The sequence below is a fragment of the Hippichthys cyanospilos genome, chromosome 5 (genome assembly GCF_059441005.1).
Source record: "Hippichthys cyanospilos isolate Australia breed blue-spotted pipefish chromosome 5, RoL_Hcya_1.0, whole genome shotgun sequence".
In the NCBI taxonomy this organism is placed as follows: domain Eukaryota; kingdom Metazoa; phylum Chordata; class Actinopteri; order Syngnathiformes; family Syngnathidae; genus Hippichthys; species Hippichthys cyanospilos.
The window spans coordinates 8,325,714-8,341,922 of NC_142373.1; the positions used below are offsets into that span (position 1 = coordinate 8,325,714).

Here is a 16,209-nt window from a genome sequence, read left to right on the forward strand (position 1 = left end):
CAGCCCTTTTTGGATGAACTTTTTTTTTTTTTTTTTTACATCACATAACGACATCAATAATGCATCATGATATGGATGACTTTAGTTTTCATCGACAGGAAGGAAAATGTCAAAGGAAGAATAATCAGACTTTTGCTTGCGTTTATGAACATTGCACATGCACGGCAAAAAGTAAGATTGCGTTCTTCTAACTTGTGCATAATGCGAGGCTGCAGTGGAACTCTCTGTTCCTCGTGTGCCCGTTTTTTTTCTTCCCTCCTTTGCACTCTCAATATTCACATTTCATGAGAGGAACATTTCTCGCGCATGCAGGAATGCAAGCGCCAGGCCGTCGTGTTTGCTTTTTAGCCGAACGATGTGGTGGCGACGTATCGGCAGAGGTGTGTAATTTAAAAAAAAAAAAACGTCCCTTCCTGCGAGCTCGCCAGCGGACGTGATGCGCATACATGCACGCGTCACATCTGCGGAGTGCAAGCGAGGTGGCGCCGTGCCACTTTGCACGGCGTGGGCAAGTTGCAGGGATGGAAAAAAAAAATCACTCTTCAGGATAATAATTAACAGTTCGAGCATGAGCAGAAAACATCTTTGCAGGTGCTATTTCGTCCATCTGGCCGGTTGTCAGCAGTTTACTGATAAATCCAGCGTATACTGCACAAGGCTGCTGTCTAGTGGACAAAACCTGCTACAGCAAGAGATTTCAAAAGCTGCTTTTTATGGATCACCATACCCTGTATAAGCCCATCAAAAGTACATGAAAGTCGAATACAAAATATAGTAGTAGGTAGTTTTTGAGCCAATCGAAGATAAATTCTAATTTCGTGATTTGATTTACCATTCCCCCTTACTAATCAAAATAGTGATACTCGATACATTTTAATATATGAAACCTATATGCAAAGGATACGATCATTATATTACTTTAAACATTACTAAGACTGCACAACAACACAATTCAAGCCTGTCAGGCTGACGACCTCGCCACTCAAAAGTCATTCAAAGAAAGAAAGAAAGAAAGAAAATGTTCCATTTTTGTACTTTGGCCTGTACTGTCTCTTTAAATCGGCGTGCGCCTGCTCGGCGTAGCGCGCGCGTCGTCCGCAGGCGGCAGGATGACGACCGAGCCGAGCCGATCCGAGCCGAGCCGAGCTGAGCCGAGGCGAACCGAGGCGCTTTGAACGCGTCCGATCGCATCCTTTTCGCGTTATTCATTTAGCATATGCTACGGATGGCTGTAGGCTTGCGCGAGATGGGAAAGCAGCACGCTGCTACCGACTGCTACATCATGAACGCTTCAAGGTGGGTCTTTTTCACCCCCCCCCCCCATCAATACATTTCCCCATTATGGGTTCCTCCATACTCAGGTCCAACGATCAGGGTGAATAATATGAAGACTGTAGACTGAATGAGGCACATCAGGCCATCGGGAGGCAAATCCTGCATTATCCTTTGATTTCATTGCGCGCGGCGGGCTGGGCTACTAGATCCTATAAAACGCACCTTTAGACCCAATCATCTCACGGAAAGCGATCTCACACGTGCCTATTTTAATCCGACAGAAGATTCGATAACAAGCAAACATATACATTCCCAAAAAAAAAAAAGATAACAAGCAAACATATACATTCCAAAAAAAAAAAAAAAAAAATGGCAACAGGATCAGGTGACCCTGCGCGTAAGATTGAAATTGGCAGCGACTGCTGGTGCTATGGAATATATTTGGTCATGGAAGCACGAGAGTAGACGGGATGCTTGTTGCCATGGTGCTGCTAAGCCTGTTGCCATAGCAACAACCAGCAAAACTATGCAGCGTTCTTGGAGAGGATTTCCTGGAAGAATGCGGCCATTGCAAGGGCACTATTTGTCCTTTGTTGCTTCCGCGCTTACGCTTTGTTTGTTACCGTCGTTGGGTTGCGGGTTTGCACAACCCAACATGTAGATGTATATATTTTTTCCTTTGCGTGACACTGCAATTTGTGTAATGTTACAGAAAAGGAATATGGCTCCGGCCTTCCTACGTGGAGTTTGCATGTTCTCCCCGAGCCTCCTGGTGTTTTTTGAGATCAAAAACATCAGAATTTCCCACAGGGGTTAAAAATGTGCGATGAAAAGATGCCAGAAATTCACTTGAACCGCACCAAACATTTGCCCAAGTAAATCGCGCCTTGCTGCTCCCTGACATACGCAGATGTTCGATCCTCACTTGTGACGTGCAGCATCACCTCAACGTACTTCTTTGACCGCGATGAATACCGTCCGTATTCGGCTTTGAAAATATTTGTCATGTTCATCTTTGAGCGCCTTTGTCCCTCGCCCTCGCAGACGCCGGCGCCAAGCGCGGCAGCAGACGGCAGCCGCTTGCGCCCCGCCTCTACGTTTTCATCCCGGTTCCATGTGATCCCGAAGCGTCCCGGATCGTCTGGAGGTGCGAGACGCGACGCGTCTTGCGCAAAGGGCGGGAGGGAGAGAGGAAGGAAGCCAGCTCGCGGCTCAGCTGGAAATAACCACCTTTGGCGGAGCCAGAAGCACATTTGCCCCTGACATCGGAAAAAATCCACCTTTGCTGAGAGCGGCGGGTCCTCCAGCCTCTCGGAGTCGGGGACCCGTCGGAAAGCGGATTCTCCGAGGACCGGCGGCGGCGAAACGAAAGCCGGCGTTTCGGACCTGGGCTTTGGCGGCCGATCGGCGCTCGGGATGGGTCGCCCCTGACGGCGAGCCGACACCCGAGGCCGTCCGGCCGGTCGCGATCCGCCGATCGAGCGGCGATGGCTTTTTGCAACGGGAGCCTGGCGGAAGGGTGCGAGCTCCCGGAGCCGGACGCGGGCGCCTCGGCCGGGCCCCCCCTCATATCGGTGAGCCTGCGCGCCACCCTGGCCGCCGTCATGATCTTCATGATCGCCGTGGGTTTCCTGGGCAACTCCATCGTGTGCCTGATCGTCTACCAGAAGCCGGCCATGCGCTCGGCCATCAACCTGCTGCTGGCCACGCTGGCCTTCTCCGACATCATGCTGTCGCTCCTGTGCATGCCCTTCACCGCCGTCACGCTGGGCAGCGCCGGCTGGAGCTTCGGGAGCGGCTTTTGCCGCGCCTCCGTCACGCTCTACTGGCTCTTCGTCTTGGAGGGCGTGTCCATCCTGCTGATCATCAGCGTGGATCGCTTCCTCATCATCGTGCAGCGTCAGGACAAGTTGACCCCGCACAGGGCCAAGGTCCTGATCGCCGGCTCCTGGCTGCTCAGCCTGTGCGTGGCGCTGCCCTCGGCCGTGGGCTGGAGGGCGGGCGCGGCGGCGGCGGCGGCGGCGGCGGGCGACGGCCGGGCGCCGCAGTGCGTGCTGGGCTACAGCGAGTCGGCGGCGGACCGCGCTTACGCCGTCCTCCTGGCGGCGGCCGTCTTCTTCGCCCCCTTCTCCGTCATGCTCTACTCCTACTTGTGCATCCTCAACACGGTGCGCCGCAACACCCTGCGCGTCCACAGCCACGCCAGCGAGCCCTCCTGCCTGCCGGCCCTCAACCAGGTCAGCAAGATGAGGCCGGCGGGGCCGCAGAGACCGCCGCCCATCAAGGTGGACATGAGCTTCAAGACCCGCGCCTTCACCACCATCCTCATCCTCTTTGTGGGCTTCTCCGTCTGCTGGCTGCCCTACACGGTGGTCAGCCTGCTGGCCGTCTTCAGCCGCCGCTTCTACTACGGCCCCGCTTTCTACCCCGTCAGCATCGGCGCCCTGTGGCTCAGCTACCTCAAGACCGTCTTCAACCCCATCATCTACTGCTGGAGGATCCGCAAGTTCCGGGAAGCCTGCCAGGAGTTTGTGCCCAAAAGCTGCCGCCTGTGTCCCAGGGCGGCCGGGCGCAGCCGGAGGAGGGTGCGACCCAGCAACGTCTACGTCTGCGGCGAGACTCAGTCGGCCGTGTGAGGGACCCTTCGGGCGTCTGTCTGGCGGGCCGCGCGGCGGTGGCCCGCCTTCGGCGAATATCCTCTTGGCCTCTGAAAGTATCCCGAGATACGCCGATGCCGCCGAATACGCCCAATGAGAAAAAGGCAGGGCGATTCCCCCAATGCGAGGCGCGCTTTTCTCCCCCGAGAACCGAGGCCAGAAGTGTGGCTGCGTCCGATGAACGGGAACGTTTGAAGGGTTTTCCTTCATTGGAAAGGGCCGGCTCTGACGACGCTACGGGAGATGTAGTTTTCTACTGTACGACTCAAAACGCTACGGCTTTCGTCGTGATCAACGAAAGCTGAAAGTCCTTAAGTGTCGCTTCAATATTGTCCGTTGTCAAGCGCTCGCCTGCTTGTGAACCTTCCGTCGTTGCTCAACTGTTGTTTTGTATATTGCGCGGGATGAGCAAGTACCCCTCGTGGGCTAAGTGAGTTTTCAACCCCCGGGGGAGTTTTTGACCCAACTCGGGCTTTTCGATGTTTTCGGTGTGTGATTCAAAGGAAAAACATACAAAAAAAAAAAAACACTAGGAGGCTAAAACATTGCATAGATTGTCAAAACACGAGGACTTTCAGTATGCCGTCCTGCCGTCCCTTCTAAATGCTTGCAAACGAGAGGTCCAGAGGTACACCTTATAGGTGTCCCATTTGGCTCATGTCGGGCTCATTTACTGCCATTCAAAATTGGAAATATTGTCAATTTTGGTCACGCCGAAGACCCGATTCCCCCGATTTTTGCATGAATCCTTTCGACGGCGACTCGTGAATAGGACGCAATAGAATTACTTGCGTCGAGACCCCAAAACCACCGGGGGGTGCGAGCGGACAACTTATGACATTTGCAAGTCTTTCAATGACTTCATTGAGTGGCTTAGCCTGACAATGCACCGCAAGAACTTTACATTGTGGGACTTGTAGTTGACAAAAGGCTTCTGTCTAAGAAGGCTTTTATTTTGCTGCAAGGAAGCGAAGTTATATTTCATGCGCCGCATAACATTATATCGTCTGCCAAATCTGCAGCAGTGAAGAGCTGGTCATGTTGTTTGTTTACCTTTTTTGTCCTCACACAATGAAAGTGTTTTGTAAATACGCATCTGTACGGATAGGGCTGATGTCAGTGAACATTTCAAGGGGTTGAACGCAAAAATCTATTTGTATTTGACGATGTTATGAGCCTTTCAGCCCAAAATAAGGATGGGGTTGGTGAAAAATCCCCGGACACCCCGAGATTAAGGGATGGGCTAATCCGATCCCATGCTCTTCGATTCCGTGACGGGAACAGTAGGTTGGTCTTTTCGATTAATAGCAAATTATTTGGAGCTTGAAGCAACTTCATTGCCAAATTGAGTTAGTTAGGGGCCCTTTTGCAAAAAAAAAAAAAAAAAATGCTTTTCTATTGTTACGTTTGATAAACGTATGAATTATCAACGGTGATGAGATTTTCTGGCAGATGAGCCAGAAATAAGACCGTAGACGTCTCACAATCTATTTTCTGGTATCGGTGTAAAAGATCCGCCTAGAGATAGCACTGCAAACGCACTTTCAAAGTTTACTAAATCACAGAGCTCTTATGTCTTTTTTTTTTCTTCCTTTCACCCCAAAATATTTTGTGCTGGTTGAGAGGCACTGGGCTGAAAAGAATATTTGACAAGGACCACGTCTTAAAAACAAAACAAAAAAACAAACCTAAATACTTGGTTGGGTTTCTTTTTTCAAACTTGACTGATGAACGGACATCTGCAATGAGTCTGTGTCGCATCAAAGGATGTGTCTTTCCACGACAGATACTACAGATATAATGTCAGTTTAAAAATGTGATTGTTGTACAGTGATGTTCTCAGACATTTGTACGAGAAGACAATAGCATTTATCATGCTGTAATAATTGACTTGGATACATCACGGCTTATCAAGAATGTAAACAAAAAAAAATAAACATGGTTTTTAAAGGACTGAAGGTGTGTGTTGTGGCAAAAATAAGCAAAACACATTGAAGTCATCCACTTTTGCAATGTAAACAGTAGTGAGGTCTCCCGATGTGAATATATTGCCACGTTGCCGGGATACGATCGACGGATCTTTCCTACGGGTGTCCACTTCACTGAAAACGATTGAGGCTGAGGAAGTGAATTTATCGGAGTGAGGATAATTGTGAATAAACTGAAATGATGTTGGGATTTGCAACAGCGGGCGTCAAAACGAATAGATATTACAGTTCAAAACTGGAAGAAGCTAAGCCAGAATGATTTGTCTACCTTGTTCTGTGTGATAGTAGACACGTGCAAGAAATCCACGCTAATCATACATTGGCGTAACATCATTTGATCGAATCTAAAAGGCTTAAACCTATTGAATAATTAATTACGTAATGAATCCTTTAAAAACACGATCAAATAAATCACTTTAACGTAACGCCAACAACATCTCATCTTTGCATAAGTCATATTGAAATGCTTTGGGAAGAAAATCTACAGGTTTGGTATTTTTTTTTGTTGATATTTTAACAAAAACTTCCAAACTATGGCTTCATTTTACTGTACGTCACAGTGCGGCACTGGGTGATTTCCGCCAGGTGGCAGTCTTGTTGCCTAAAACGCAAAGAAGACAATGACGTGACGTGACGTGACGTCACGTGAAGCTTGCTGGGAAAAGCAAACATGGCGACCTCCGGTGAATTAGCCGGCAAAGCCCTTTACGCCTCCGATGTGGACGTTTTACTACACCCCGAGCTGTTGTCCCGGGACTTTCTGGAGCTAGTTTTAAACGAGGTGAGGGGTTACACTGAAACGACACGCCTAGAATGTAGTTGAATTAGTTCGAGGAACGAACGAGTTGCGTTAGCCTACTTGGCTAACAGGCTAAACCTCTTGTCGCGTTCGCGTTTGGAACGGTTTTTGTTTGCGGCCTAGAAAAGGATCACTTGCAGAGACTCGGGGAATCGGGAGCAGCTCGTAGATCTCTACCTACGACACGTCATCCCGCGGCCGCAGCGAGCACTGCCCAACAGCCGCTGGGGCAGGAGGATGGCCGGGACTCGGGGGCGTCAAGCACCTGGCGGCAGGTGAGTCACCAAACCGAGCGCACCCTTCGGCGATTGGAGGCTTGGGCCGGGCCGGGCCGAAAAGAAAACAAGTTCCACATTGCTTTTGGCTCCGTCCACCCTGCCTTCATTCTATTTCTGATTCCGAAACGCATATCAAAAAAACGGGGCATTTTTCTCTTTTCAGTCATTGTCAAAATTAAGTCATCAAAATAAAAGCAGCTTTCCACGAAAATACAACAGTGAAATTGGATTTTGTGTTGTTTTTATATTGTGATTTTTGTTTTGTTTTGTATGTTGTCCCAGATAAATTTGAGGAATCCGATATATGTCGATCCAAAATGTAAAAATGCTTTTCAAAATGCATCTCAAAATCTCTCGAAACAAGGAGGTCAACGGGGGGGGGAAGCAGTGTTTGAACCCGTCCCTTGCGGCGCTGCTAACGTTGAACGAGATGGTGTCCCGCCAACCCTACAGAAATGTAATAAGGGAAATGCCGAGAGCCCGATTTAGCTCGAATGGTTTCGGAATGTGGGAGGAAGAGCCCGGGGGGGAACCCGCGCGGGCACAGGGAGAACACGCAAACTCGGTACGGGAAGGCCGGCCGGAATTGAAGCCGGGACCTCCGAACCGTGAGGCGGACGCGCCGGCGACTTTCCGCCGTGCCGCCCCGTTTAGCCACATCTAAAACGGTATGGTCCGTTTGATGACAAGGACTTCTTTTGGTCATGTTTTTGAAAAAGAACTTCTGCCGAGACGGACGCAATTTACAAGAGTTTACTGCCGCCGCCGCATAATGGCATGTGTCCTTCCCCGGGTGTTGTGCCGTGCAGCGACCACCTAAGTGCCTCTCGTTCCCTTTCCCGCGGCTCGCCGAAACCCAAGAAGACGGAAACCAGCGGCGCGGCGCCATCGGCGGGGGTAGGGGACCGACTAAAACCCCCTCCGGCACTAAACCTGGCCAACCCCATCCGTCGTTTATCCGGCGCTTCATCGCCGTCGCCGTCAACGACAACTTGCGACCGGAAGTTTTCACGCTGCCCTGACACAGCAAGCCTCAAACGGGAGGCAAAGTGCTCTGTAAGAAGCCTGTTTTTTTTTCTTGTTTTGTGAGTTATGCATATTTGTGTGTGCATTTAGACCGGGGGGGTCAAACGTACGGACCGCGGGCCGGTTCTGCCCCGCAAATGGGTTTAATGTGTAGTGCAAAAATGAGCTGAATTGTTTTTCAATCATTGGAAAAACGACACGAATCCAGCGGTGCCTTTACTTACAGACGCGTCGTCTTCTTTCGGAAAATTCAGCTTACGAAACGCCTCGGCCAAAATATCGTCTCCAGTAACCGGAGAAAATTCAAGATCCAAAGGCGACATTGTCGCCGTACGATATGGAATACGGTATCACAACTACCATGTTGTACATACCATAACCATTTGTTACAGTTTGTAACACATTTTTATCATTAATTAATATGCCGGCTTGCCCTCAAACGAGACAATGCTTTTTTGCGTTATTGACTATTTTTAGTTTTTTGCGGCGTCGTAGTGTTGTGAAATGTTTTTCAGTGAGTTTTCCATGGACTTTTTTGCTGATGTTTTTCTTCTGCGTGCCTTCAGGCTGTCCTGACGTCCCCAGAGGCAAAGAAAAAGATCCAGCACGTGACTTGGCCGTGACGGCCGAGACGAGACGGCTACCCCTTTAACGCTCGCCCGACGTTGATTTCACCCAGCGGCTTCAAATAAATTCCTCGACCAATGTGACCCCGTTGAGCAGCTCACTCGTTATGTTTTCTATGCTGGCTAAGAAGCGGTGCACCGCGTGGAAATGCCCAGTAAATGTAAATGTGTTGGGACAAAAATGGACAGCAATTATTCCGTTTTTTTTCCTTCTATTCATATTTTTTGTACATAAAAAATAGAGCAAAAAACAAATGATTAAAATATGTCCAACCCAAAGATAAAGACTAGCCTATATGTAAAACAGGCATGCAGTACAAAAGTAATGTAATGACTAATGCGTGACATTTTGCTGGAACGCGCTACACACAAAAACTAGTAATACTGTATTTCACTCTGTACAAATGACACTACAACCCCCCAAAGCGCCCCTAAAGCCTTTAAACGTCTAATATTATTAAAGCGGTTAACGCAAATGCAGTTCATTTAGTTGCCTTGAGATGGCGTTGATGGAACGTTGCTATGCAGAGAACTTTGTTGTTTTCTTTGTACGTATTTCTTTGACATTTGCAGCGATCCAAGAGAGCAATAACATTTCTTTTAGGACATTTTTGAGCATGGACTGTCAGTTTAATTGAGTTTAGTTTGCGGCGGTCATTCCAGAGGATGTGTAGTCATGAAGTGCATTAGAATGCCAAATCCATATTTCAAGGTACTGTATGTCGGTGAGAGTAATGCAATAGTAGTGTAATGACTTGGAGGGTGAGAGCCATGTTCCTAACGCCCGCCGCAATGGTTTATGTTTAGCCACCAGGTGGCACTGTGGGGGGACGTTACGAACGTTCCACAAGCGCCGTCGCTTTCTGAATCAATCGTTCCAAATGTTCACCTCTGCTACTTGTCATGAACAAATCGGATTATCGCAAGAATATTCCGAGTAAGTTCTTTCCAAATGACAAATGGAGAAGGTAAACGGAAAAGACCGCGCGGCCTTCCGGATTGAAGGCGGATCTTTCAAAACGCGGGCAAGTAAATACAAACTGGAGCGCTTGAAGAATTCTTAACGCGTTATTAATCTCTTTTTAATCCCCTGTTTGTGACCGCGGACGGATTCGGACCTCGGTTCGGTCCGCGTGCTTCCAACCTTGGTTAACCAAAGCAACTCCCCTGCCTGCCAGCACACGAGTGATTCCGTCCGCTTCCGCCCTCCCACTCGCCCCGTAAAAAATCCGGCCAAAAAGTGTAAAAGGTCGCCCAGCCCTGTTCTGTCCCAAATGGACGGCAGGAGTCTAAATGAGACACCTTAGACCACGTTAACACTTTATTTTGAATCATTCTCAAGTCCACAAAGCAGATTCCATGCACATCTACTTTTTACACAAGTCGATAAGGCAAAGTGTTCCACAGAGGCTAATCAAAACACGCCGAAGGAATTAGTGGAGCGCGGTCTTTGTCCGTATTAGCGAACACGTCCCGTACGTTCATGCGAGTAGCTTTTCTGTTAGCGCTGTTCGTCCGTTTTGATGAAGCGGTATCTAGCCGGCACAACAATGTACATGAGAAAAGAGCGAAGGCGCTACGGACGCGTGCGCCTGGGGGCGGGCTTCGGGGGCGCCCTTCAGATGTCTTTGCCGCACTCCGGGCACAGGATGTCGTCGCGCTCGGTCAGGAAGCCGCGGCCCACCAGAGACACGGAGCACTTTTTGCAGTTGAAGCAGTCGTTGTGCCACTGGCGCTCCTCGAAGGAAATGTACTTGCTGCCGCCCAGCCCTGAGCAAACCATCGCCGTCGGCCCGACCCGCGCCGTGAACACGTGCGCTATCGCTGTCTCCGCACAACTTAAGTGTGTGCGGAATCTAATTCCTCTTTTTTTTTTTTTTTGGGAAGGCGCGAGCTTACCGCTGATGGGGGTGGTGCAGGAAGCGCACTTCTTGGCGTAGAGGTTGCAGAAGCAGTTGAGGCAGTAGGCAAAGTCGTCTCTGGAGGTGAACCTCTGGCCGGACAGCTGCTGCTTGCAGCTGGTGCACAGGAAGCAGTCCTTGTGCCAAGGCTGCTCACGGTAGGTCACGCCGCCGGTGGTGATGGGCTAAAACGGAGCGGCGGAAGGTGGCGGACGCCCTTTCGGAGGGAGAGGTGTGGCCCCCCCCTCCCCGGCCTACCTTCTTGCACTGCACGCACTGCATGGCGAACTGCTTCTCGTAGCAGGGCACGCAGAAGTTGTGGTTGTCCTTGGGGATGAAGCTCTTGGTGCCGATGGGCTGCTGGCACCGCTGGCAGGCGAAGCAGGTCTCGTGCCAGCTGTTGCCCTTGTGCTCCATCTTCCTGGAGCCTTCGACGCAAGGAGAAGGCCGCGGTGAAGGGAAGGAGTTCCCTTGCCGGCGAGGCTATTTTGGCGCGGGCGCCCACCGGGCATGATGGTCTTCTTGCAGTCGTGGCACTTGGAAGAGTATTCGTTGGAGTAGCACTCGGTGCACAGCAGCTGCTCGTCCTTGGTGGAGAAGGGTTTGTCCACCAGGGTGCGCTTGCACTTGAAGCACTTGAAGCAGTCCTCGTGCCAATGGCGGTCTTTGTAAGACAGATCCTGTCGGCGGCGCGGGGACGCTGGTTCGGGGGCGAGGCCGCCTTGGCGCGCGCGCTTTGCCCATTCGAGTCACCCGGACGCTTTGCTTTTTTTCCCCGCCCCTTTGTCGTTCCGATGACCCGTGCGTTTGCCGATCATAAATCAAGCGGCTCGCCTTGCAAACGTCTCGCGAGTGGCAAAACGGCCGCCCCTCCAGACGGACGCAAAGGCTTGACTTTACCCGCTTGCTTTATATTCTACAAACACGATGGTCATCGGAACGCCGAATATCGTTTCTCGGCCATTTTCGGTCTTTTCGCTCGCGTGATTAGGAGACTCACTCTGGTGTTGCAGCCGATGGGCTTCTTGCAGTCCTCGCAGGTGTTGGAGTACAGGCTCTCGTAACATTTCACGCAGTAGGGATTCTCCTCCCGCAGGACGTACTTCTTCCCAAACAGGGATTCCTTGCAGTAGTGGCAGTCGTAGCGTTCCGTCATTTTCACCGGCGGCCGGTCGCTTCGCGTGGCAAAGAAAGACGCAGAAGCCGGAGTGAAGGCTCGCTCGGCGACGGAGCTCGACCGCCGGCGCGCGGCCCGGTATCGGTCCGGGATTCGACTGGTGCGGGGCCGCGCCCCAAGTCGTGACGTTTCGGAAGCGATCTTGTCACCCGTGCTTTGTTTGGCCCGGTTGTCGTTTTTCGATTGGTCCGTTTGACGTTTTGTAGTGGGGAAGGACGGCGCGGCTTCAGCTGAGAGCCACGAAATGCGAAATGTGGCCCACGAGTGGAAGAAGGGAATTTTTGATAATACGGCCAAAATGTTGAGCCGACAACCCGTGACCGTGGATATCATACTAGCTAATGTTAGCACGTTACACACAGTAGCGCTGCCTGCTATGCGTTTCGCTCATTAGCGTTTTCGTTTGTATTTCCCTTTGGTATCTGTGAGCACACGCAAAGGTTTTGCATCCATAAGTACTCGTAAAAAAGGTCGGGGACCCCTGAGTCCTAGCGCGTTTGCTTTGACACATTTCCAGCTTCTCCACGTTCCCGCCCTCTCTGAGCAGGCTCATTTTGTTTTGGCTTCAAATGAGGAGGTTATAAATAAGCCCTATCGGTCGACCGGGGGCGTGAGAGGGAGGGGGCGGGGTTGGACCTCGGCATACCAACGCCCGCCCCGCTACTGTATGCGTCCATCAGCTAATCTCCAGCTGTCAGCACGAGGAGGTATCCTTTGTCACTATGCGTACAAGTGGCTTGAATGACACTTGGAGCAGCGGCTGGTCGCTAGCGCAGCTGTTTGCATGCTTCACACCCCCCTCGCTTTTTCCACAACTCCAATATGAACGTACTTTTACGGGCTGCATTATTTTACTTCAAGCGGTTGTGTTTGGATGCTTTTTGTTGGGTTAGGGTTAGGGTTAGGGTTAGGGGAATTTGCTCCAATCCTTTGAGCTTTACGTGACAGCATTGGTGTCGAACTCCAGGCCTCCAGGGCCGCTATTCTATTCCGCGCGTTTTACAGTTTTCTCCATGTCGCCGCGAACCGGGGGTGTGACGACAGGCAGTGCTCTCAACCGAAGCTCACTACAAGATAGAAGGCTTAGGGCTAGGCCAACAACGGCGAGCTGAGGCGGGGCCTGAAATCTAAGATGGAGCCAAACAAGGTACAAAAGCCTGTTAAAAGATGAACTGAATCAGTTCCAAAACATCCTTATTTTGGGTGCGGACTGGCGGTTTGGGACCTCTGATCCGAGGCATGGCCGTCAAACTCAAGAGTCAAGAGTTTCTGCACGTTTTCAGGTGTCTGTCCGTAACGCGGACGATTCCGACGACGAGCTTATTGGAATGCTGGAAAACGATCCCGATCATTTGAGAGCGGGGGTTGAAAAGGATAGCGGCCCTCCATGACTGGAGTTCCACACCTTTGCGTTAAAGGCATTTCACATCAAAGGGAAAGCGTTGAAAGAAGGCACTAGGGAGCTGAAATTTCACCCAGGTGGTGACAACGTTAACGACTTAGTTATCGCGCTAGCCTCGGCGTGCCATCCCTCGGCCAAAGTATGCTGAGAGTGAGGTGGACGCAACCGCACGGGGCTTAAAACCATACGGCGAACTCCGTGGGCGACTTCCGTTGTCCGTTCCAGATAGCCATTGTCCCACTCAAGCATCGCGTTTCTCGAGATATTCAAAAGCCCCCCCCCCCCCCCCCCCCCCCCCCCCCACACACACACACACACACACACACACGTCCTGTCGTTGTCTACGGCTGCCCACCATGACCCACCTAGATTACATAAGGATTTATCCGCCGCCTAAAAATAAAAGATGTCATCTAAAGTGGCGCAAATACAATTGCGGAGGCGGGCAGCTGTTTCCCAGCTAGTCGGCTTCCCTTTGATGGCGGGGCGGCTAAAGCCGAGCGGATGACGACGGCTCGCCGATTTCTAACCCCGCAAAGCCGGCACAAGTGCTGCGAAGGCGCAGGCGGGGATGACGGTCCCGCATTAGCATCCTGCCTCACTTTCCAATGATAATGATAATCATCGGATACGCCGCCGCTTGTTTGACACTCTAAAAAAAACGGTCGGGGACAAAACGACGAGCCCGTTCGCGGGTCGCAGAAGGCCCCGCCCCATGTGACTGAAATCGGCCCCACCCAAAATTTGGGACTGACTTTCCGTATTGTTTTTTTTTGTCCAAAACCAATTTTTCCCCAAACAATTTTGGAAGTTGTCTGTCACAAAAAGAGCCATCTTCTCGCGTTGTTTTGAGCAAAACCACCCGGAAAGCTGCCAAGATATCGCCAGATATTGAGGCGGTCTTTTTTTGACCCATAGTAAGGCGATTTTTAACCCGGCTGTTTTTGGGGACAAGCAGGTAGAAAACAGTGAATTGAACCTACCCCCCAGAAAGTTGGGTCGCATCGACCCAAATTTTGAGACGCTCTTGTTTGGGTTATTTTTAACCCGGCCGATTTTTGGGACGTGAGTTGAACTTATTCATGGAAGTCCACATAGTCACTCATATCCTTGCAGTTTTTTCAAAATACATTTTGTCAATATCACGATAGGCGCATTATAAACAATAATATTGAATATATATTTATATGACGTAGACAATAAGTGTTTGTTGCGCGATACAACCGATATTATTGCGATGTCTCACCAACAGCATCGACGCGGAAAGAGAGACAGAAAGGAAGTTGTTCCTCATGATATGGCAATTTCAAAAGTACCCCGCACACTCACGTCCGCCGGCAACAGAATTCCTATTGGTATTCGGTTAGCGTATCGGGACAGCGAGCCACGCTCATTTTGCCCCGAAATGAAGCTGTTGAATGAGTGGAAATCCAAGTTGTAGATGACTGGAGATGAGCGCCCTTACCTCGCTGCGTGAGAAGTTTGTGCCCGTGCAGAGTCTGGATCAGACTGAGGCAAGACTCACTTGCAAATCTCTAGTCAATTGCATTACTCCACCCACGGGGGGCTAATTGAAAATGGGGGTGGAGCAACAATAAGAGTGGGAAGGGCTTTTTTCTCCGCTTGTTTTTTGTTTTTTTTTGGATCTATAAATAAAGCAACGCTTCTCGGAGATAACCCCGGAGGCCTCCCGTTCACTCCCGGAGTCAACCCCGTGGCCTTTTACGGTCACTCCCACGCTTTATGTTCGCCCTCACCCACGCAACGCTTATTTTCAACAATCAGATACGGCGGGACCTCTGCTTACAAAATTCATTCTTTCCGGAAGCCGTTTGGTCATGCCAATTTTTCCAAAGCAGAGACGCTTTTTACACCTAAATAGCCGAATCCCTTCCAAGTCACCAAAAATGCACTCTAAAGGATTATCGTTAGAATATAGAAATGCGTCAAAAGTAACATTAGAATCACACGAGTGCAAAAAATCAAAACAAATCATGTAAAGAAGAATAAAAACTCTCCTAAACACTTTAAATGAATCATATTAATTGTAGCATTTGATGATACCAATGCAGTTCACTTGTTTGCCTCGAGATGGTGCTGGTGTGTTAGTGGTGAATACATAGATGTTTCATTTGTACGTTTTTCTTTGACGTTTTCAGTGATCCTGGAATCATTTGCAAGTCCACAGGAGCAATAATATTTATTTGGGGGATTACTTTGAGCATGTAATCTTACTTACGTTTAGTTTGGGGTCATGCAAAGTGCTTCCTGTGTGATGTCGTCGCTAAAGCGCTAACGACATGCTAACATCACAAAGGTCAGACACGACAGCCCAAAGCGGTATGTTACATTTGTGTTTGTAGGTTAATATGTACCATTTTGGCCGTATCTGATTATTTTTGCATCCTGAATTTTCTTTAGTAACTAGAGACGATATTTTTCGGCATAGGTGTTTCGTAAGCTGACTTTTTCGTCTCGAGAGGCCTTTGTACGTATTTGGGTTGATTTGCCGCTCTTTCGAACGTTTGGCAGAAAAACGCCAGCGATTATCTGGAGCGAAAACGCTGGAAACGGTTATGTAAGTTGAGATTTTTTGTTCCGTGCAAGAGGACAGCGGGCACAGGCTCGGGTGTCCCCCCCCCGTCTCCATCTCCCGGCGTTGGGAAAGACGCGCGCAATCCCAAACCTCGGACGCGACGGATATCGTATCCGGGCCCGGTGATGACAGCCAGTCGGGGCGTGCCAAACGATGGCGCTATTTTCTTCATCGCGGGCCGCTGACAAAACCCGCTGGCTCGTTTCAGCCAAAGCCTCTCTCAGGTTTTCCTGACCCCGCCGTCCCTGGACCCTCTCCAGTGAGACACACGTCAGCAGGGCTTCTCGGAGCTTCCACCGCTCTATTTGCGGTGCGCCGCCGAGAGATTACTTGCTGCGGGGGAGACAAAAAGGGGGTCTTTACAGCTCAATGTGTTCGGCCCACGAATTTCGCCCACGTAAAAAAAAAAGGTCACGGATTAGCCCCGCCGGACCAGAAGGTGCAGGCCGTGACATCAGATATTTACGCAGAAAGATGCTATATG

At 50.3% G+C, this 16,209-nt stretch overlaps 3 protein-coding genes across 4 annotated transcripts; 2 read left to right on the forward strand and 1 right to left on the reverse strand.

Annotated features, from left to right (window-relative positions):
* Positions 1 to 1,109: 1,109 nt before the first annotated feature.
* Positions 1,110 to 5,886, forward strand: gpr45 (G protein-coupled receptor 45). Its single transcript, XM_088414224.1, has 2 exons — positions 1,110 to 1,296; positions 2,320 to 5,886. The coding sequence occupies exon 2, from the start codon at positions 2,763 to 2,765 to the stop codon at positions 3,909 to 3,911; it is 1,149 nt and encodes a 382-aa protein (XP_088270350.1). The 5' UTR covers positions 1,110 to 1,296; positions 2,320 to 2,762; the 3' UTR covers positions 3,912 to 5,886.
* Positions 5,887 to 6,550: 664 nt separating this feature from the next.
* On the forward strand, positions 6,551 to 8,733 carry tslig2 (tRNA splicing ligase complex subunit 2). Of its 2 annotated transcripts, none has more exons than XM_088415465.1 (4): positions 6,551 to 6,701; positions 6,843 to 6,994; positions 7,807 to 8,053; positions 8,590 to 8,733. In XM_088415465.1, exons 1-4 carry the CDS (start codon positions 6,591 to 6,593, stop codon positions 8,644 to 8,646), a joined length of 567 nt encoding a protein of 188 aa, XP_088271591.1. In that variant the 5' UTR covers positions 6,551 to 6,590; the 3' UTR covers positions 8,647 to 8,733. The 2 variants fall into 2 exon arrangements, with proteins under 2 accessions (XP_088271591.1, XP_088271592.1); XM_088415466.1 differs by having other exon boundaries at positions 6,848 to 6,994; positions 7,859 to 8,053.
* Positions 8,734 to 9,957: 1,224 nt separating this feature from the next.
* fhl2a (four and a half LIM domains 2a) lies at positions 9,958 to 14,698 on the reverse strand. Its single transcript, XM_088415009.1, has 6 exons — positions 14,595 to 14,698; positions 11,551 to 11,725; positions 11,056 to 11,230; positions 10,809 to 10,978; positions 10,549 to 10,735; positions 9,958 to 10,419 (listed from the first exon to the last, which is right to left on the reverse strand). Exons 2-6 carry the CDS (start codon positions 11,704 to 11,706, stop codon positions 10,268 to 10,270), a joined length of 840 nt encoding a protein of 279 aa, XP_088271135.1. The 5' UTR covers positions 11,707 to 11,725; positions 14,595 to 14,698; the 3' UTR covers positions 9,958 to 10,267.
* Positions 14,699 to 16,209: the final 1,511 nt, after the last annotated feature.

What these genes read in the sequence shown, in the direction of transcription:
- tslig2 (XM_088415465.1), top strand. Translation starts at nt 6,591, where the DNA reads ATGGCGACCTCCGGTGAATTAGCCGGCAAAGCCCTTTACGCCTCCGAT. An exon ending in TGGAGCTAGTTTTAAACGAG is followed by an intron (nt 6,702 to 6,842) that starts GTGAGGGGTTAC and finishes TTTGCGGCCTAG; the next exon opens with AAAAGGATCACTTGCAGAGA. An exon ending in CGTCAAGCACCTGGCGGCAG is followed by an intron (nt 6,995 to 7,806) that starts GTGAGTCACCAA and finishes TGTGCCGTGCAG; the next exon opens with CGACCACCTAAGTGCCTCTC.
- fhl2a (XM_088415009.1), bottom strand. Translation starts at nt 11,706, where the DNA reads ATGACGGAACGCTACGACTGCCACTACTGCAAGGAATCCCTGTTTGGG. An exon ending in CAAGAAGACCATCATGCCCG is followed by an intron (nt 10,979 to 11,055) that starts GTGGGCGCCCGC and finishes CTTGCGTCGAAG; the next exon opens with GCTCCAGGAAGATGGAGCAC. An exon ending in CTGCACCACCCCCATCAGCG is followed by an intron (nt 10,420 to 10,548) that starts GTAAGCTCGCGC and finishes TGGTTTGCTCAG; the next exon opens with GGCTGGGCGGCAGCAAGTAC.
- gpr45 (XM_088414224.1), top strand. Translation starts at nt 2,763, where the DNA reads ATGGCTTTTTGCAACGGGAGCCTGGCGGAAGGGTGCGAGCTCCCGGAG.